This window comes from Labrus bergylta, chromosome 6, assembly GCF_963930695.1.
Source record: "Labrus bergylta chromosome 6, fLabBer1.1, whole genome shotgun sequence".
Lineage (NCBI taxonomy): Eukaryota > Metazoa > Chordata > Actinopteri > Labriformes > Labridae > Labrus > Labrus bergylta.
In genome coordinates, this window is record NC_089200.1 from 9,879,930 (window position 1) to 9,902,815 (window position 22,886).

Consider the following 22,886-nt stretch of genomic DNA (forward strand, 5'->3'; position numbering starts at 1 on the left):
AAATCACAGATTGATAAGATCAAGATGCAGCACATCAGTGGGGAAAAATGTTATGAACTGTATGTTTGCATGAGAAACAGGCGTACATGAAATACCACCTTCTGATTGTGATTCATATCCATCCTCGTCATGAAACCAGCCCGTGATGATGTGATAATGATGATGATGATGATGATGATGGGAATGTTGATTGGAGCTAATGTTCACACTCCCGGGTGGAGGGGCGGCTCTCAAGGACTAACATTGTTGACATTTTTCTGACACATGGACTGGTTTAGTCCAACATCAGCATCAGAGTTAGTTTTCCCCTCTTACTCTTTGTTTTCTGATCTTTTTCTCTGTGAAACTTGTTTTACCTGACTTTCTAAAGTCTGTAATAGTTTTTCCCTCTCATCTCTTTGTCATGTTGGTTAGATGTTTTTTTAGAGAGGTCAAAATGCTTCAGCAACACTTGTAGTCTGAAGATCATCTTTTATTAACAATTTAGGCACATCTATTTGCAAAAATTCAAAGTCCGCAGAAACAAGGCTTCTCCTACGTCCTCCTGTTAGCTGTAGCATTAGCCGCATGTAACGCTCGGTTCTAGCCCTCCTTGAAAAAATTTGCCAGTGTGACGTCATTGTCAGTGTGAGATCACTGATCTAAGCTCATTGTGGCCCGTTAACTTCTGTAGCATGCCCACGATATGCCGTAGCCTGCGGTAGCACAGTAGTGCTAAGGTGCTAATGTTTTTGCTCCCCTCGGAGCCAAAGTGGCTGCATTCCCAATATGGTAGAAGAGGCGTGCCATTTCCGAGATCCGTGCTGAGCGACTGACCAATTACGGCTAGAGCCTACAGGCCGACCAATCAGATCAGACTTGGCACACGTGGGGACTCTGAACGTGGGCACTTCAGAGCCTTAGAGAGAGAGTCAGAAGTGAGCCGGTGCATGGAGCGGCAGTTCATGAAAACAGACACTTTTTTTGAATTTTAGCTATTGTGAACATACTTTAGTAGGAACATAGATTAAATATACGAACCCCAAAAAGGGCATAATATGACCTCTTTAAGAGGTTAACTCTATTGTAACACCAACAACAGTGGGCGTGTCTTACCTCCTGCCCCCCCTCTCCAAGCTATTTTTAATTTTTAATAAATAAGAAGAATAAATTACCATAAATTGAGAGCTTAGGACTTTTAAGTTTTGTTCTTGTGTTGCTGAAATTGAAAGATGTTTTAATTAAATTGTATCAAAGTTTATAATTCTGGTTTGGTACCCTGGAGATCACATAGTGACCAAAAACTCAAACGAGTCTTTGAGGTGTAAGTGGTGCTTCATTGATCTGGCAGGTGAGCGCGTAGTTGTGTGCGTGTTTGCGTGTGTGTCCACCCCCCGTCCCCCCCGTCCCCGCTAAGCGCCTGACTCCCCATAACAGGAAACGGCGAGGTGAGGCCAGGGTTTACGGGCTAATACGGCCTCAAAGGAGCCTCTTGTTTTCACACAGAGCTGCAGCTCTTCAGGCTTCTTTTCCATATTGGTCTGGCGTGGAACACTTTGACCCTGGCACAGGGGCAGGAAAACATGACACCGGCCGGCCCAGAGCTTTGAACGCTGTGGGGACAGACCAGGCGAGGGGGCTGCCAGTGTACCCTGTGCCCACCTCCCACCCCCTTGTGGGTGAGGAAGAAACCGGGTTGGGCATCAGTGCCAACTATCTCCACCGCTCAACCTGGGAGAGTATTTCAGATTGCACCTTCTTCAGAACTAAGAAGTTTAAATCTGTAATTAATTAATCAAACAATGAATTGATTGGACCTCATTCCTTAGACAGTGTGTCAACATGCCATTCAAAAGCATGCGTTTGAAAATATCCCCTCTCCTATTGATTTCTGCTTATACATGTCAACAAATACATCAGGACAGGTGTATGTCATCCTGTTTTCTTCTGCCCTCTAGTGGCAGCAAATGCACATACACTGCTTTAAAGTCAGCTTACCCGTTTGCTAAACTGTCTCTGGTGTCTTCCTAGAAGTGTAAAGTTTTTGCTCCACCTGTACGTCGGCCGCTTCAGAAGAAGGCCCTGATGTAGCCTCAAACGTGCCCTCCCTCTCCTCTCCAGCAATGAGTGTCGCTGCACTTCTAAAGCCGCCTCCACCCTCCACCTTCCCTCCTCTGGTCTCTGCCCTCCACCTCCACTGTTACCCCCAGACCTGGAGAGGAAGCATAGGGGTTGGCACACTGGCTGTGTGTGTGTGTGTGTGTGTGTGTGCACACATGTGTGAGGGGGATATTGAGGGATGAATGCCATGACTAGTTCGGAATGTTCCAGAGTTCCAGAATGTGCGGTCGGAAAGTCTGAGCAGGGAAAAAAAGACGAGGAGTAACATGGGTGAGGGGAACAAGACCTTATTGACAGGGCACGCACACACACTCTCACACACTTTCACACACTCTCACACACTCTCTCTCACACACACACACACACACATTGGCCCAGTGTCTGCCCAAAAGCTCATGATTCATGTGGATATTACACCTAATGATCCCAGGATTCAGGGAGTTTGCTTTTTTCCCGCTCATGACGATTTTAACGTGTCACAGAGTTAACGTTATGCAGGTTTACGTTCCAACAATGTGCTCCACTTTTTACCAACAGGATGTTTTTTTTTAGTTTTTTTTTTTACGATGTTCAATGACGATGACGATCAGTGTCCAACTCGTGGCCCTGCGATGGTGTTCATCCGACAACATGTCATGCACTGACATTTAATGTGTCCCCTGAATATAAAACATCTGAAAAAAAGTTATTAAAACTACTTATAGGATTGAAGTGTGTCAGCGTAAAACATTTTAACATCCCGACTGAAAGCTTATCATTTAAATATCTTTAATTACAGACCGAAAAAATGACTAATACGAGGGCTTTAGACCAAACTGCGTCCTACATAATCCAGTCATACTACTAATAATACACACATTTCTCTCTAAGTTTGGGTTTAAAGATCATTTTGTGGATCTTCTACTTTTTAAAGCTAGTTTCCCCATTGTTCTTGTATTATTCACTGTAATAATTTCATTAAAACACTGCTAGACAGCATACAATACTCCTCTCCAAATGGTCAGAGATGTAGAAAATGTGATGGGGACTTGCTCCATATTATGCTCATAATCATGCTGAATTGTCTTTTTCACGAAGAATTTTGGATTTACAAAAACAATGATCCAATCTGACCCGACTTTTGGGAGATATACAAGGTCTCAATATGAGTCTCACTAAAAGTGTGTTCAACCGAATTGGAAGTCAGAGCTTCCTCTATCGCAGATGCGGTTGGCTAAATGAGTTAACATCCTATAGCACACCTGAAAAAAAAAATCTTATTTAGTGTGTTGAGGGATCCAAAATGCCAAAAAAACAAAAACAAAGCTGGTTTCTAAAAGTGTGCGTGAGATTAACGTTGTTCAAAAGTACAGAGTGAATGTTTGGTCGTGTTTTGGTTGTGTTGCTGTGATTCAGTCAGCACAAGAGACTCTGACTGATGTTCAAACAACAGAGAGTCATGTATTTGCTGTGCAACTTTGCAGGTTTTAAGAAGTCTTTCCTTTTTGTCTTTTCAGGATGGTTCCTACCTGGCCGAGTTCCTGCTCGCTAAAGGCTACAAGGTGAGAAAAAAAAAAAAGAAGCCCAATCTGTTTTGGTACCAAGAATCTGTTAAAGCTCATAGAACTCACACACACTGAAGTGAAAGCAGACAGTCTTGAGTGCCAGCAAACACAGACGCACACAGGGAGCGACATTCCCCTCGATAAGCTGAATCCAGCCTCAGCAGTGCGCCGTGGCTCCTGAGGGATCATGATGTAATGTGACGGTGAACATTGTGCACGTACTGACTCCCACGTCACCCCGATAAGACCCTTAGTGTCACTTTGAGCCTGTTCACCCCTCACCTTCTACCCCCCCGGTTCAGACCGTTAACAGGGAAGCGGTTGTTGTTATACAGCTGTACGAGTGAGGTCACACACTTTCACCTGCGGCACGACGTGTTTTCAGGAGCGCACAAAGTCAACAGCCTGTGGATGGACGCATGCAGAGGTTAATGAGCTGTTTCTGACTCACTGACGCTACGGAGGGGGTTCAGCGCTGGTTTCACAGTCGTAAAAAAAAGGGACTTTAAGGCGGATACCACGCGTTTAAAAACCATGCAATCTCCCAATGATCATTATCTACACTGTCTAGTTAGCAGCTTTTACGGCTCCCTATTACGATCACATTCACACACTGCCAACAAGAGAGAGGAGAGAGGATGGAGGAAATGGAGGGTCGAGGAAATTTGGCTTCAAGGTCAAAAACACACTGATCGTTGGCTGGGGAAAACAGTTATGAGGCATACCTGCAAGACAATGAAAATATGCAAAATAACTTTGAACTAAGGAGAATGGGCAAAGCTGTTGAGCTCCATGTGAAATCAGAAATGCACCTACCTCGGGCAAAAATGTATTCATTTTTTATTGTTTGGGTCCTAAAAAGTCTTAAATATTTGATTTGAGCAGAAACCCTTTTTAGATGACCTCAAGATCTTTGGTCATATTTGAGCCCAAATCTGCCTCAAGTGAAAAAGTGAGGGAAGGCAGTGGCTGTCCATTAAAGTGTACAGATCAGCGAACTCTGATGTTTCTCAGGTCCCTTTGGCATCTCATAAAGATTCAAAAGTTTTATCTCTTGTGAACGGAGAGCAGAGGAGGGGACAGTGTCTGTTCTGCACAACAAGACTGGCAACTTCTCAGTACGTTTTTTGTGCGACATGTACAGTGTGCTTGCAGTTTTTCAATCAAGGACTTAAATTTTTTGTTGCCGTGGTATCGACAATGTTGAGTTTTACTTGCATCGTATAAAAGTTAAATAATTTGGTCTCGTTTTAGCCCCGCTACGCATACAACATTCATTTTGCAGCCGAGCTTATTTTGTTTCCTCTGCAGTAGCTGCATGACTTCATTTCCCCTCATATGTGGAGCAGCAGCAGCGCACACAAAAACACACACCTCCATCCGAGCCTGCCTGGCCAGCTTCACTCCTCTTGCCTGCCGCTTGCATCCGAGGCAACAGAGAGGAAGTGGACTGGTGTGTGTGTGTGGGGGTCTGGATTTGGGCTGGGGGGGGTTGGTCGGCATTAAAGAGGAGAGCTAAGGCAGGCAGGAAGCGCACAGTGAATAAAGGAAGTGAGGTCAGGGCACAGCGTCGTCCCACTAATGGACTCCCCTCGGAGCAGGTTGTGTTATCTTTCCCGAGCAGAGCTTCCTCACACGTCCCCCCCAGAACACGGAGTACAGATCACAGATCACAGGCAGCATTAAAAACACATGATACACACAATCACTTTGCATCATCAACCTTTTGCACATAAAAACGTTCTGAGTACGAGATTTCACCATCAAGCAGATGATACAGAGTCCACCATTCAAACTGAACTGCTCTAAAAACAGTTTGTGCCGACCTCGTCTTTAAGCATGCTCAAAATGTTCAAAACATCAAAACATTATGTGAAAAACAACAACTCTAACTTCTCTAAAATCTGACCTGATTTAATCATTGTCTGTCCGTATCTGGTGTCTTCTTTTCTCTCAGGTTCATGGGATTCTGCGTCGCTCCAGCTCCTTCAACACGGGTCGCATCGAGCATCTTTACCAGAATCCACAGACGCACACTGAAGGCAGTAAGTGTCCGGTCCTGTCCGACAATGTCAAGTGTTGTTGCTCTGATTGGTTGTGTTGTGTAGCATTAGTCTGTGGCGATTAATAACACAACATAGAAATTAAAAATGAGCTAATAGGTACCAGACTTAAGTGTTTTTGCAAAGTGGTCTGGTGCTGCAAGGCCAGTAAGGTCCTATTTCATGAACATGCCCAGACTAGAAATAAAAAGCTAAAATATTTCACATTGAAAATAAGAGCATGCTAACCAGGGGAACTATACTGCTTCAAGGAAAGGACAGTTACACCAGAGCATGTGTCGTTAACTTATCACCAGAATCCACTGGCTGTAAGCCTACTTTTGATTAATGGGACACCGCCTAAAGGTCACATATTTCTCTAACACTAATATGTGTCCCTAGCCCGTCTACAAACCCCCCAATGATGAGAAAAGTCCATCCTCTCTGTCTTCTGCCTGCTCCACTTTTCAGAAAATGTGTGCTCAAACAGGCCGTTTGGAGATTTTCCCTTCATGACATCACAAAGGGTAGTAACCCCTCCCCCAGGTGGGTGACACTCCCGCAGCTAGGTGTTTGTTCTGCCCTCCGAGTTCTTTCTTCTCACTGTAAACAATAGGACATGGAGCGAGAAAGCCTGAGCCACCCAAACCCTTCCAGCGAGGGGGCGTGGTCAGACACAGTTCATTTGCATTTAAAGCTACAGACACAGAAACAGCCTGTTCTGAGCAGGGCTGAAATAGAGGGGTTTATAGGCCTGTGAGTCTTGTTTTGCATGTAATTGTAACGGTATCCTCGTCTTCCTCTCTGTCAGACATGAAGCTGCATTATGGAGATCTGACGGACAGCACTTGTCTGGTGAAGATCATCAACGAGGTGAAGCCCACAGAGATCTACAACCTGGGCGCTCAGAGCCACGTCAAGGTACGGTCATAAACACATCCTAGTCCAAGCAGTGCAGTGTTTTCCCCCCAATGAATGACCATGACATTTTAAAGTCGCCGCCCTTTCTTTGGAATCGATGCTAACTGTTTTGGAGAAGCACAGCCAAAGGAAAAGAGCTGTTATCAGTGTGAAAACACTGGCATGCCTTCAAATAACAAACTGTTACCATAGTGAATAAGACTCCATGAGGTTGGACTAGATGAGTAATTCTGCGTCACTTCCGAGGTTAAACTGGTTTCTGTTATCTTTCAGTTTTGTTATAATATATTAGTTTGTTGTCAAATCCAACGTGACAACTCACAGGATTTGAGTCATCAGCTCGTCAGTGAAAAGCACCACACCTGTGTTTGTCCACCTTCACTACACAGAGCAGAGAATGAAATATTGAACTCATGCGGTGTGGACAGTTAGCATGTTATCGTGTGCTAGTCAACGCGATATCCAACGCTCGCATGCTGTTAAGACACGGTGATACTGCCTTTGTTTTTGCATTGTTGAGTGTGTAATCAGATTTTTGAACATGCCATTTTCATTTAATTTAGGTTTTCCCATCGTTTTCTAGGTTTGTTATTCCAATTTTACGCTGTAAATGAGAAACTCACTCCTGCCTGACTCCACAGCCAAAGACTTTTGCGTTATTTTAAGTCTATCATGTGTTAACGTAAACGTCTCTCTAAGCAGGATTAGTTTGTATGTCAAGTAGTTTGCTGTCTAGTTGAAGCTGAAAACTTAAAGGAAAGCAAACTTTTCCAGAACTTAGATCAATGTTTTTCTCAGCACTTAATGTGGTTTGTTAGATTTGTAACTAAAAGCTTGAAATCTTGAAATAGCACTTTCAACACCATCTCACTGACATCTACTTTGAAATGACCGAATGGTTCTTTTAAATTGAAGCTGATGGTGAAGTGTGTCTGAGTCAAAATGGTCCGAGACCGCTGCTGTTAACATTTAAAAAAAAAAAAAAAGAAGAAAGAAGAAGGGGATTTTACTTCTGAGAAGTGAGCAGTTCACATTGTTGGAGGATGCTGGAGCTGATGGGACAGGAAGTCATGTTTTCTTGGATGGGTCGGTCTGTGCCACAATGTCCCTTTTGTCTCGGAGCTCTGTGGTGATCCCAGGAGATCCCTCGGCGCCGCCGCCTCCTCCTCCTCCTCCACCTCCTGCTCCTCCACGCTGGGATCTGACACACAGTCTCCAGGCAGCGCTGATCCTCCGTCACCGAGGGTGGTTTTTGGGTCGGATATGGAGCCAAGAGCTTAGTCAGATCATAGTCAATAAGGCCATGTGTAATGTGAACGTGACATGCTGATTTTTAATAGTTTCTTCATCGCACGGAGCCACATTTATTGTTCATTTAAACTCCGTTTGATTCAGGTCTTTGAATCCTGGAAGTACCAGGTCATTGCTGCATCTCTTGGGTGTAGGATGAACTTTGTTGTTTTGGTAAATAAATGAATGAACTGATAAGAAAATCAACAGAAAATGTTTAAAAATCCAGAAAATGTCAGCAGAATGGAGACTAAAAAAAGTGCTTTACAGAAGACATTAAAGGATCATGACACATAATAAGAGGACGTTTAGAGGTGATAGAAACAAGCTGTGTTAAAGGAGGAGAAGATGCATTAAAACCAGGAAACAACAGAAGCTGAAAATGACATGTGGACTACAGGAGCTGGGGATTAAACGTTCAACCTTTTTTTTTTTTTTGTGTGTGGCATGTTTGCTTTTATTGGAAAGGACGGCTGTAGAGAGACAGGAAATGCTTTGAGGAGACAGTGGGGGACGACATGCAGCAAAGGGAACCCACGGCCGATGTGATGAGGACTGTAGCCTCTGTACATGGGGTGTGAGACATAACCGCTAGGCTATCAGCTCCCCCGGAACGGTCAACCTTTTGATTAAGAGATGAACCCTTCAACTTTTGAGCTGCTGTCGTCCATATCCAGATGATTTATGGTTTGTGCCACTACAGCATCTTTAGCACAAGTGTAGCAGCCTTATTGCTTATCATGTTATATGTATGGATGCATGTAATCATTTTTGTTCCGTGGATCCGGGAGGGGGAGGGGCTTGTGGGATTGGGTTTAGTTGAGACTAGTAGAGAGTGGAGTGGACTAGTAGAGAGTGGAGCCACACAGTCTTTTGAAGTGTGTTTACTTTACAAGACAGGTTAAAATAAATTCAATTTTCTGCTTTGGGTAGAAATGGACGGATTCATTTTCGAAGTTTTCAAGCACAAATGTGAAGAAATCTCTCTAACTTCTCTAATCGAGGGATTACTGCTTTTCCACTTTATTGCATAATGAACTATAAGCATTCCTTGGTTGGTTGGACAAAGACTACGTCACCGCTGACTCAGAAATTTTGGGGTCTAAGAATGTAAAAGTGACAAAAAAGGAAATGAAGGAAGTCAGACAGACAGACGGAGAAAGGAAAAGAGTGGGAGGCTTGGTCAGATAGGAGAATGATGATTTCTCTCTCCACATCCTTTGTGTTCAGAGGCCATGACTCTGCTCCCACCTCCCACACGGATGATCATTCTTAGGCCACACACACACTCAGTGACAGAAAGTCCCTGTACCTGAACATGAATGTTTATTTGTTTCCACACCTATAAACCTCGCTCTGGTTGCTCCACACCACATGCCGCCCGCTCTGAGCAGCTGACCTCGCTGGATTACTGGCAGCAGCGGCGTGGAGACATTTCCAGTCTGTCCCACCTCAGAGGAAAAGATCAGTCACACCGGCTACTCAGCATCTCTCTCTTCCTCCCCTTCAGCCCTCTCAGTTTTACAGGGAATCCCTTCTGAGGCCAGAACGTTCATCAGACTCTCCCGGGGAGATGGAGTAGTAGGATCAGTGAGAGCTGGGGTGACTGTGTGTGTGTGTGTGTGTGTGTGTGTGTGTGTGCGGGTGCTAGTTTCCGCTGCTCCGAGAACACAGTGAATGTTATTTTCTGATGCTGCAGGGGCGGAGGTGGAAGGGGAATAGTCGACGCGGGACACTGAAAAAGGCCTGAAAGGCAGCCAGCTGCGTTATCAAAAGAGCTCCAAACAGAAGGGATATTATGTCTTTTTCATTTGACCGTAAAACAGCAGAAGATTTGATCAGTTTGATCTCCGTGCTCAGGCGTCTTTCCCTGAAGCCATTTTCCAAAAAACGATATAATAACCCACAGAAAAGATGTCCTAAAGGCCGAGATAAAAACAGCAATTTCCTCCTGAGTTTCTGCTGGATGGTTTAATTAGTGTTCTAACTCATCTAGTGTAAGCTTTGGGGATGGATAGGAATTGCTGTAAATTTACAAGGAAATTTATAGGAATGTTTAAATACAGGACATTACTGTATTATAACGGTTTATAACAGTATTTTACTGTAGTTTTTGCAATGCATTTTGGGAAAAAGAAGTTGAGACCACATGGTTGAAAGGACAGTGGAGTTGGCTTTGTCAGATTGTCATCCATCTCCATCCTGACAATTAAGAGGTGAGTGCCTTACTGCTTTGCTAGTTAGAATAAGAAAAAACCATCACTTAATAAGTTTGAAGTCATTTGTAAGATTAACGTTAGCTAGATTTGTAAATTACACAGAAACACTGCAGGCAGACACACATGCAGTGAGTGAATTCTTTGCCAGCTAACATTAGCTTGAAATACAGATCTTAACAGTTGCTAAATGGGACAAAAAACAAAACATTTTCTTGTAATGTGGTTAACTAAGTGGGCTATAATGAACTTGACTTGCTTGCCTGGTGGTACTAGAATGGTAAGGTTAGCTAACATCAACAAGTTAACATTTCTTTGTTTCAGCTTCAGCTTCAACTTACACTGACTATTGATTAAATATTGAATTAGAAATGATGATAAGCTGGGCCTACTAGACAATATGGCCATAGTATAATATACAGTATTTGAAGATGTATAAAAGGAAACTTCTGTCAGAATGGACCTGAGGCATGTTTTTTTGTTTTTTACTATTTTAACACATAAAGCTGCTACAATACATCCTGAATTCATGTCCTTAAAGTAATTCCAGGACTTATTTTTATTCATACTAGATCTACTTCATACTTTTACTTTACTTCTTTGTATATGGAGAATATTCAGAAAGGATTGTCCATATGTTTATGTTCACTGTTCAGCTGGAGCTGCTTTTGTTCTAATGTTGATTTTTCCCTTTACAGAATCCTTGTGGCAGTTTCAGTCTGGAAGGAGAAATCAGAGGGAGGTGCAGGTCCAGGGACCTATTTGTGCGAGATTTTTTGCCTATTTAACCTTCATGTTCTTAAAGTGTATTTTCTTTGTTTTTGTCACAGTTTCAATAAAGACAGATGTGGTTTGAGAAGACAGTTTGAAGTTTTATTATTTGTCTTAACATTTTAAGTTGCAATTTTAAAGGCACCGTTTATTTATTATTTTAAAACATAACCTGACATGCAAGGAATCATTTATCAAATCACTAGGTTTATAAAATAAATATATTGTGTCCATTTTGGTCGAAGGAAATTAATCTATAGCTAGGTGTAGTATTTACAATTCACAGTAAAAATCTGCAAATATACCTCTTGTGAAGAATTGTAAATAAACAGTATTAAACAGTTAATCCTTTCAACAGTATTTTCCTGTTAACATTTAAAATAACAGCTTTTTGCAGTATTTACAAAAACGGTAGAAAACTGTAAATTTCAGCAACAGCAATATACCGTTAATTTTACAGTAACTTCCTGGCAACCCTACTGCCAGTTGTTTACCGTTTTTTAACAGTGGGAATTTCTAAGAGTGTAGGAGGCGATTATCGTCAACTGAAAAAAAAATTGTCTCAATTTAGAATCTTAAAAACAGGTCAGCTGGCTGCAAAGTATTTGATAGGGTAAATCCCACATTAGGAGTTTCAGGAGAAGAGTTTGATTCATGACCTAACAATTAGTAAAAGTAGCATGCATTGTTTCTGCAATCATTTCAGCACAAAACAATCTGCTTCACCTTTATGAGTGAATGAATTTATTTCAAACCAAAAATTTAAACAAGATAATAAAAAAAACAAACTTAAAAATGTCCGAAAAGAAGTATATCCCTACCCCTTTGTTACTTTTCCTCTATTAGTTCATTTATTATTCCAACAAATGTTCACATGTATTTACAGCTTATATACAAAAAATAGCCCCGGTTTATTTGCCACCTAAAAGTTTGCAACTTCTGTTTAAAATATGACAGACGATCGGAAGTGTTTTTTAAAGCTGGGATTAATTTTTGATACTATCCATCACTTGGGGCGGCTGTGGCTCAGTGGTAGAGTCTGCTGTCTCTCAACCGGAAGTCGAGGGTTTGATCCATCCCCAGTTCCTGCAGCCACATGTTCAATGTGTGGCAAGACACTTAACCCCAAGTTGTTCCTGCTGCTTTGAGCGGCGTGTGAATGTGGATGAGTTAGTACTGATGGACACTTTCGCAACCTCTACCATCAGTGTGTAAAAGTTTGAGTTGTCAGAAGACTAGAAAAGAACTTCACAAGCGCAAGTCCATTTACTCAAATAAAAAAGATTGCGTCATTTTTTAAACCGTGCTATTTCAAAAGTATCAAGGTATCAAAAATGTTGACGACCTCACTCTAGTCTATTCTGATTTTTTTACGATCACCCCATACAGTACAGCTTTTTCTTTAAGGAGTGGAACAAGCTCCCTGCAGAATTTAAAATCTGCACAAAAGTTGAAATATTTTCAACTGAGAAGTGAGTGTGTGTGTGTGTGTGTATGTGTGTGAATATGCTAAATGTGGGTGTGGAGGGAGGCTTGGGAAGGTCATAGGTTTTAGTTTCGGGAAAGTGGCCATGATTGAATCAGGTTTTATTAGCGCATCATCATACTTTGTAATAGTTCATTGTGTTTTGTCTTGTCTGTATGTTGCTCAGGGACTGCATTTGGAGCTAATCAGCTTAATATGGGGCAATTCATCTCCTCTCATTAACTGAGATGACTGTATAGAAAGTGCATGGTCCCCCGACAATCTAAACAATAAACTAATCTAACATTGCGAAGAAGATTTCAGATGACACAAGAGAAACGGCAAAGTTTGTCATCCTCATTTTCTTCTGGAAAGCGAATAAAGCAGCCAGATCTTCATCCACAATTTATTCAGTTCCATGAATTATTAAACTCTCTGACGATATTAAGAGCACATTTTTTAAACTGCACTAGTGAAATATTATGCCTGAACGACGGAGCAGAACGGGGGAGTCCTTGCAGGGTGCTCACACTGATCTGTTCTACACCTGAGGGTTCAACACCACCCGTATTGTGTTCTCCCACTGAAGCGCTTCACAGGAAAGCCGTGAACAAAAACCCCTTGACGTCCCCTCTTCTCTCTGTGCAAGTTCTCCCACCTGCAGCCGTCACACACACACACACACACACACACACACACACACACACACACACACACACACACACACACACACACACACACACACACACACACACACACACACACACACACACTGACGGGTTGCGTTATTAACACACCTCGCTCATGACGGAGTGAAGAGAGGCAGGGATGATGAGGCAGCACTTTTCCCACTTCATTGTTTCTGACAGATTTTCAGATGTACTTCTGTCTTCCTCCTCAGAAACACTTCTTATCATTCTTTTATCTCTTACTTCTCTCTCTCTCTCTCTCTTTCTACTACTCTTTGGTCTCTCCCTCATCCGGGCTCCCACTCCAGAGACACACACAGGATTTAACACGCCTGTTTCCCCACAAAGCTCTGCACTGTTTGCTCGTTGTGTTGATGCATTTATAGGCCTTGAGTGGCTATTGTGCAGCCTGCCAGCACACACACACACACACACACACACACGCACACACGCACGGGCTGCACCGCTGTATGTTATGCAATCCTTTTTGCTTGTTGAGTGTGTGATGTGTGTGTGTGGAGAGGATATATTGTTGGGTGTTTGGAGCCACAGTTTCCTGCCTTATTTGCTCCGAAAACAGCACAACTCGGCTTTCCAGGAAAAAAAAAACAAGACTTCTCCAAATTTGGTGATTTATGCAGTCAGATAAGCGTAGGCCTGAAATGCTACTTTATGGCTTGAAATGATCCATGCGAGCCTCATAAAACCTTTATCTGCAAGTCGTTTGGATTATGTCCTGAAAACATACTATAAGGAGGCTGAAAATAATAAGAATTTACAACCTATATACGGTTGGTATTTCAAAATAAACACGATGTTCACTGAACAGCGATTACAAATCCAGGAGTTTTGTTCTTTCAGTCCATTATAACTCATGAAAACTAACTTTATTATGATGAATGCAGTATCAGAAAGCCATTTCTTCAACTACATGAACACTTGACTTCATTTTTAAGTTGTTCAAACTCCTGCTGAGAAGTACGGGTCGACCGATATAGAATTTTTGAGGCCGATGTCAATATTTGGGAAAGAATAATTCAGATACCGATATCTCAGCGGATGTCTTTCTGAGATTGAACTTTGAGAGATATTCACATTTATTGGTGGACAGTATTTATAAAGAAGACAAGATGGTCACTCAACTGGAAAGTAACTGCACGTCACCGCCTGACACTCGCTTCATGCTTGTTGTAATCCATATAGCGCCCTCTGCTGGTGACAGAAAACTTCTAGTGTGATACATTAAGACTCAATTTAAATGCTATGTGACTGGTGAATAAATCTAATAATATTGGCACATATCTGAGATAAAATGAGCCGATACCTAAAGTCTCTGAGTAAGCTAATATCGGCTGATATTATCGTTGGATTGATAAATCGGTCTAGCTCTACAAAACGGTTGTAGGTCAGAGAGAACAGTGAGTGTAATGTGTGTGTGAACAAGGAGGGAAAGACTTACAGGTGCAGTGAGGTACATGTATGAAAACACTGCTAAATAAGACCTTTAACGACCTCTAATGTTGTACAAAACGACCTGCTGCTTCAAAAAAAGACTTTTTACTTCGTTAAGGGACAGAAATGCTGTGATCACAAACTTTGGAAACTTGAATCAGCACTTCTTTCAGATTAGCGTTTAAAGCTGTTTTTGATGTTCACGGTTCATCAAACATCGAGTTTTACAGTCTTCCCTGAAATGTTCTTCGGTTTTGTTTCAGATACGAAATAGATGTTTCCTTGTTTTATATCGAGGGTTTTTGAGAGCATAAAAAACATTTCATAATACCCCTCTTTAGGTGAATGATGAGCGGTGAGGTCTCTGTAACAGCCCATTGGCTGGGTTTACTCACCCTCTGATTGGTGTTTACATTAACCCAGTTCAATCAGTGCTCAGTGGCACGCTTGTAGCTTAGCTTAGCTGAGTGTGTGTGTGTGTATAAATTAGCACATTCCCTCCTGAAGCATGTGCGGTGTGTCTTTTGACTCATTAGCTGCATGTGTGCGGTTTGTGTTTTTAAGGTGCCATGCTTTCCATTGTTTGAAAAATTCCCCTTCGGAATCAGAATCTGGCGGTTTCAGCCTAAAATGGAGATACGGCGGTAATCTCGGTGCCCACATTTTATCAAGCGTGCCGTCTGTTGAATGAGCAGAAACAGGACTGTTGGTGGCCTGTTGAGAATAGCTCCCTGAGCCTGCAGATCCCATGTTTGGAAAGGTTAGAGGCAGCCAGCCTAGCAGCCCAGGTCCAAAGTGAACTTTAGCTTAAGAATAGACGCTCCGGTGCCAAGAGCAACAAGTCTGCACTTTCCTCGAACACAGTCAGGGAATGTTCTGTGGTCGTGCTTTGTGGGTCAGATTAGTTACTCCGCTCATGAGTCAGTCCTTTTTTTTCTGTTTTCCAGCAAGGTTGTAACACATGGAAACATGCAGTTTGCTGAAAAAGAGGGGGGAGTAAGGGGGGGGGGCTTTTTGAGGTTTGTTAAGTAAACACACTGAGTCAATAAATAGTATCAGAAAGCTAAATATGATTAGTATCTAAGCTGTATCTTAAATCAAACCCTAAATGCTCCACATCAACTTGTCTTTTTAAACAGTGCAGATGTAGTTCCACATGTGACTCATAGATGGCAGCAGTGAGCCGCTGTGGACGCCTCCCTTGATCCTTTACAGGCAGGAGCACAAGAGAGCAGGTCCCAGTCAGGGATCACATGCACTCAGAGTCATCAAAATACATGAATTCACACGCAGTAACCCTCGTTTGTTTTAAATTAAGTAATTTTAACAGGAGAAATATGAGTTTGAGACGCGTGTGAAACGTGAAGATGTCTCTTTTTTTCTGGCCTGTACTCCGTTTCTTAAAAGTGTGTTATCTGTCTTGCAATCAATACAAAAAAATCGATAAAAGGAGTCAAACACTGTAAAATAAAATAAAAAAATGTGTAAAATAAATGGTAATATTTACATAATTCAGTTCTTTTTAAAGGGTTGTGCTGTTTCAAAAGACCGTTATGTTGTCTTTTAACATGCCTGTGACTGTGATTGGATGCTATAAATGTTAATGAGACTTCCTGGATGAATAAAGGTTAAATATATAGAAATGCAAAAAGCAATAAATGTGAGCACAAGTTACTAGGATGTAGTTTCATGCTTTTGATTTGACCTGATAATCAATCAAAAAGCTTCTTTTCTGTGGTCTGGGGGCTCGTGAGGAACGTTAAATAGTTTTTTGACAATTTATATTTCATTCATTTAATTTATCAGGGGACAGCGTGCAGTGAAAAATGAAAAGATGGCTGCTCCAGATGTAGCAAGTCGCTAATGACCATCTGTAGTCGTCACATAGAAACGTCCTTAGAGATGAAATGCCTCGTTGATGAATCCAGAGCGAGAGAACATGAATCTACAAACATCCTTCAGGTGAAGGTTATTTGTCTTTATTGATTCATATTCAGACAGTAAAGCTCAACTTCTCTGTTTTTGTCTCTTTGTATTCTTGTGTTTTTGAGTGATTGATCTTTATTTTGAACATGTAGAAAATGAAGAAACATGTCAAAAGCAAACAGTACACGTTTGAAAAGGAGAAGGATAAAGTTACAGATATGTTGTCCTACCCCTTTATCTACTTTTTAACAGCTATGACACAAATATTTACAAAATGTCAATACAAGAGAAAAATCAGTGCATCTAACCGGTTATCACAGTCGCTCCTCTTCATATGAGTGTGTGAAGGTAAACTGGATATTTTTAGTTTTTTAATGATTTTGAAGTCGCTGCTTGGTTCTGGAAAATGTAATTGAGCAATTTTCCATCATTTTTGGGCAATAGTTTCCCTTTCTTCTTCATCAAAATAATCAAAAGATAATGGCAGTGATAATATCAGTCTAATCGTCTTAAAGTTGCAAATCAAGCCTAAATTAATGTGAAGTTTTTAACTCAACGCAACCTCCAGGGTTGAAAAATGAAGCCAATGTGGAAGTGCAAAATCCTGCAGGTCGTCGAGTGTCCACTTGAGGCTGGCTGCAGGAACGCAGGAAGTCACATACACATCACAGGCAGAAAAGTCGTTTTTACAGCAAAAAATATCGTGTTTACAGCCTGGTACAAAAAAAACAAATAGGTCTGAATAGTTATTGTCATCACTGGCACACACTGTACAGGGAAGGGGATTTTTTAAAAAAGGCTCCGTTTTGATGTTATGAACAATACGTGGTATCCATAGTTAGGCGTGTAGCTGACACGATTGACAGGTGGGCGTGATGTAACGGTTCATCAGGAGGCTTAAAACCCGCCTCAGCTCCAGCTCTCAGCCTGTCATCAGGTTGACTGAAAGTTAGGCTGAGACAGGATTTCCAACATGGCGGCGTCTGCCGATTAGCCGCCTCCAGAGCCCCCTGCAGGAACAGATGGCTGACATCACTCAGGCTTTGTCCATTAATATTTACAGTCCAAGATCCCAGGTCAAGACGAGGCCCCCTGCAGGTGTTTCTACAACGATACAGCTCCTCTACGGGGATGAGAAGGAGCTCTTTGGTCAGCGTTTACTTCAGAATAAAAGGAAACACAAGGAGGTAACGATTTCAAATACAGACAAGAAATAGATCAAAACCATCACTTGTCCTCCTAATCGTCTTCCTCTCTCCTACGCTCTGTCATTTATTCCTTTTCCCCCCTCAGCGCTGAGTGATTGGCTGTAGCCCGTAGCCTGTTTGTGGGTACAACGAGTACCACAATAAACACACAAAGCTTGGCTCATGTGCTCTTAATTAGTTTGGTGTGATTAGTGAGAGAGAGAGACGAGAGCTGAGGTGAGAGAACGGTAACCAGGGATTACGTTAAATATTTATCAAAGTCATCAATCTTCCTGTTGCTATGTCCTCCAGGGAGATATTAGGCAATCACAATCAGCCTCATAAGTGATTTGATGTAATGATTTATCTGCAGCTCGTGGCTGAAGAGATGACTCCAGCCTTAAAGTGCTGCGTGAAAAGATTTGTTTTTCTTAATAATTACACCTCATTTTAAGATGTATTTTTATAGTAATTATAAACTATAAATATCTCAAACTTTGTCTAAATAAATACATTTGGAGATTGCCCACGTGTGAAGTTTGAATCTGCAAATGGAAGCAGCGTCTTAATATGTAATAACGGCAGGACTTGCACTGTAAAAACCTGTGCAGTTAAGTCAACGTTTGATCGGGTAAAAAACAAATGTGTGCGGACTTTACATTTCTATTGTATTCGATATTAAAATGAGCACTTCTGTCATAATACCAGAATGTTTACGATCATATTTGAGTTTCTTTCTACAGTCGAGTCGAGCTGACATTTTTCTGCACGGTCTAAAATAGTCGCTCACTGTGAGGTTTGGTTTTGGTGTATTGACATTGTGGCTTCTCGTACACTACAGCTGCAGCTTTAATGTTGAGGCAACTGCACCCAAAAGCAACATATCTCCACTTTTCTATTTCATACAAGCTTTGCATGCCGTTTGAAAAATAGCATCGGTTATCCATTAGCATCACATGTGGTGCTTCCAGTAAAGGGAGGGTGTATTAGAGTTGTGTGAGTTCAGTTTATACAGTGGACATAGAGACACAGCAAGGTTGACAGAGACTTGTTAGTGTTGCTATTGTGTCTAAGAAGTGGTATTTAAATAGATGCAATGAGTGCAAAGAGATCTCTGTGAGCAGCATAGCGGACTAAATGAAATACCTACATGTTAAGTGATGATGCATGAAAAGATTGGTGCTTTTATTTTAGCTGTTTTGACTTTTGGCCGTCAAATTCCACCAAGATTTTTATGTATAATGGAACAAAATGATGTAAGATGAAGAACAGCCATCGTACCTCTTCATCTTGTCTCAAGTTCAGCTGGAAAAACAACACACTCTCTGTGTCACACAGTGAAAAGGTGACATTTCCGGCCGCTGCTACTCTCTCCTCCCAACATTTCCTATCCTTCTTCAGCTGTCCTATCTCATAAAGGCAAAGTTCTTAAAATGTTACACACACAGCAACAATCCCCCTGCTGCAAAGTCGTGTTTGTGTAATTCAGCAGTTCTGTTCGACTCTGCCTGCAGTTGTTTGGGGTCGCACATTGCGCCTAAATCAAAATAGGTGATTTTAATCTCCTGTTAGGGATGAAAGGCTCTGAAAAGGAAAAAGGTTATTGCTGTTTCACAATCTGTAAATTCCCTTTTACGAGCGCCACAGTCTTTAATTGTTCCAGAGACACAGTTCCCTTTGTTGTTTTTGTTTTTTTCTGGTTAAGTGTGTGTGTGTGTGTCTTCATGTTTGAGGATTGCAGCGTGCTGTAATGAGGGATGACCTCACTTGTTTGGATCCCAGCGTGGAATGATGATCGTGGGGAACAAAAAGAGGAGAGTCAGAAGAAGTCTGCGATGTGGATGAGTTACGACATTAGATGCCTATCTTGATCGGTGTAATAGGGTTAGGGCATTGCTGGCTTAATGAAAGTGTCATTGCACGCCGTTGTTTTATCTGAAGTTGCTTTGTCTGTGTGTGTGTGTGTGTGTGTGTGTGTGTGTGTGTGTGTGTGTGTGTGTGTGTGTGTGTGTGTGTGTGTGTGTGTGTGTGTGTGTGTGTGTGTGTGTGTGTGTGTGTGTGTGTGTGTGTGTGTGTGTGTGTGTGTGTGTGTGTGTGTGTGTGTGTGTGTGTGTGTGTGCGTGCAGGCTGCTGCCCTTGCCTGTGTGTTTTTTAATTGAAGCCTTAAATCAGGCTGTCATACCTGTATGGAGGGTTGGGCTCTCTCACCTTGCCTCCTGTCAGCCGAACAAACAGGCCTTTATTCTCACAGGGAGCTGCAGCGTCAGATGCGATAAACAGCGAGGGCAGCTGCTCCGTGAACAATCCCGTAACAGTCAAACATTTAAGATATGTTCTCTATTTGCGTTGCTTTTTTTGATGTATTTGACAATAGTTATCTCTTGTGAATCTCCACCAGAGTCCCACGGTAGACTTCAGCCAAGAATATCGCACAGCTGAATGTCAACTTGCACAGAATATTCAGGTTCTGGCCCGAGTTAACCTTCTTAGTAGCTTTTGTTTTGCTATTTTTGCAACCTCACAAATGATATCCACAGCAGCAGGCTGTCCCCACCAACAATCCCGGGGAACCTACAACACCTAGGAGCTCCTGAGCTCTCAGGTCTTGTAGGTTCCTCGGTTAGTAACTAAGATTTACAGATAGTGACATGCAACAATATGATGTGAATTCACAGAGAGAGAGATAGATAGGAGCTCAAGGTGCCAGATCCCCCGGTAGCCTAGGCCTTTGGCAGCATAGGAGCTGAAAAAACGGCCTGTACTGTCATTACCGAGGGAAGTGGAGGTTAACTTTCGTAACCTAGCAACAATGAGTGCTAGTTAGAAGCGCTCTGAAATGGTGGTCGTGGGGGCTGTCAGAGGAAAAAAAGTCGAGGATGGGGTTGATTGCAGCTTTATACGTTCAGGTCATTCAAGTTTTTCTAAAAACATTTCTTCATGTATATTTCTTTGAGCACGGTGGTGTTTGAAAAAAGAAGGCAGCTCTTCCTAAAGTGTTGCCATAAGGTTGGACGCAAAACATTTTCTGAAATATTTGAAGCATTACGTTTGTTCTTACTGGGAACCAACAGGTTTCAGGCCAGACTGTAGAAAAAGGCTTCAAAGCAAAGATACACAAGATACATCCTGTAGGTCATTTGATGCCTAAATGTCACAACATAAACATATAAAATGAGACACTGTGTTCATCTTTTATAGGAGTGTTTTTGACCCTATAGTGTCACACACATGGCCAGAATACCAGCTTCTCCTGTCCAGCTATTTGGTGCTTCCAGATGTTCGAGTGACAAACAGAAAAATGATCATTAATCAAACTATCAGCACTTGTTCTTTGTTTCTCTCTCTCTGTCTTCTTGCCTCAGCCGTTTCTTTCCCCTCTCTCTTTTTTTCCATCTTCGCTGCTGTGGAAAAGTTGGATGGGAAAGTTCCTGTTTCCCTGTGTCTCTCTCAGGATCCTGCAAAAAGGTCTAAAAAAGCATCTCTGAGAGTGTCACTCCTCCTCGCCCTCAGGCTGCAGGATTGTAGTTAAGATGATGATTACTCCTCCTGAGTATCATCATTAGCACAGGTATCAACGGCGGTGAGGAGAAACGTCTCCACCTGAGTGAGAAACTGGTAGCAAAGTGTGATAAATGGTCCCTGCGCATGTTATTCTGAACGTTGATTCTGTCACAGAGAAGAATGGTTTCCAGTTTTCCACTGTACCATCAATCAGTGCGACGGCGTCTGGTCGGGCAGGTTAGGCAGACAGACAGACAGACGGGGGAGAGGCTGACGAACTCGCGAGGAAGACGAGCTCTAAACTGTCGAGAGGACGCCAACTTCCAAGTGTTTACTTAAAGCTTGTTACCTCTCGGCCTCCCTGAGCTCATCCTGCAGACGGATTCCTCGTTTTGTTTGTGTTTGAATCCGACCGGGTTTCATTATCATTATCACATAAATCAGCCGACGGTGGCGTAATCGTTAAACATAAAGAGAAACTAACCCAACTAACGATTATCTCATTCATCATCAAACTATATCTACAAGGGTGGGATAGGTGCACGACCGAAACTGGACTTGTTTGAGACACAAACCAGTGTTAATGAAATCAGGAAAAAATAGATTTTGGCTGTTTTTGCCTTTTTTTTCGAGAGGATAGCTTGATGAGAGAGACGGGAGGTGTTGGTAGGAGAGAGAGGGGGATGACATGCAGCAAAGGGCAGAGGTCAGATTTGAACCAACGGCCGCTGCGTCGAGGAGTATAGCCTCCTGTATGGGGCGTGTGTCATAGCTGCTAGGCTATCCGGTGCCCTAAAATAAACTTTTATTTTCTTCATTATTTGAATACTTAAGGGTCTAAATGACAAAAAAAAAAAAAAAAAAAGGAATTGGCCCAGAAGATGATTCTTGATCCAGCAGAAACATTAAGAGCTTGCACTAAATCTTGCCTGATCAGGGCGCTTCATTAAAGAAACCCAAGAAGAAGAAGAAGTAGAGTATATCCTTTATTGATCCCTTGGGAGGGGAAATGCACTTTCCCTCGAGGGCACCTTTGCATTGCTCAGGAATGTGAACTGACCTCTCAGGCTAAAAGACCACTTTCCAGACTTGGTCAGTACCGGGACTTGAACTGACGATCCTCCATCATAGATTAGCCGATTTAAGTTTTTAGAGGCTGTAGTCCAGCAGCAGCTGTGGTTTCGAACCCGGCCTCTGCCCTTTTACTCCCACTAAAAGTACTTATTTTGTTACTGACTAGCAAAGAATTTGAATTATCAGATACAATTGCTGATTGGAACCCTTTTGGGGACAGACCTTTTTTATTAATGTTTGATGTTTTTTTTTAAATCAGAAACTGCGTAATATTTCTCTCTTCAAAGCGGCCAGACTCCACTGACAAAATGATTATTTTTACTTTGCCAACCAGAGAGGACATGTTCTACTGCTGCTTTAAAATTTAGTCTGATTGTTTTTGTTATTTTGTGTCCAATGATTCCACCTGGAAAAAAATCCATCTTCCTCGTTGTTTTTATTACTAATCTCTTAAAATGTAAGTGACGATAGGACGAGGGGATGAGACGCCATGAAATAAAAAGATCCTCTGGAAACCCTGATGTCCGAGGGGCTACAAACAAGTATTAGCATTTTCACTCGTATGTCTCTTTCTTGATGTATAATTGAATGCATTTTTGTCTGTGAATTTTCTCTTTCTTGTCTGTCTCGATCAATCCAATCCAACCAGCCATGTCTCTCACTTCAGTTTTGTAGTATGAACTGTGATGCAGCGTCAAGGATGAGCAG

The 22,886-nt window shown here is 42.1% G+C and overlaps 1 protein-coding gene across 1 annotated transcript in view; it reads left to right on the forward strand.

Annotated features, from left to right (window-relative positions):
• The window catches only part of gmds (GDP-mannose 4,6-dehydratase), a 169,025-nt gene that overhangs the window by 6,644 nt on the left and 139,495 nt on the right, over positions 1 to 22,886 (forward strand). The window contains exons 2-4 of the mRNA XM_020656283.3: positions 3,597 to 3,641; positions 5,602 to 5,689; positions 6,498 to 6,607. Coding sequence (XP_020511939.1) covers positions 3,597 to 3,641; positions 5,602 to 5,689; positions 6,498 to 6,607 — 243 coding nt within the window. The remainder of the gene's footprint in view (positions 1 to 3,596; positions 3,642 to 5,601; positions 5,690 to 6,497; positions 6,608 to 22,886) is intronic.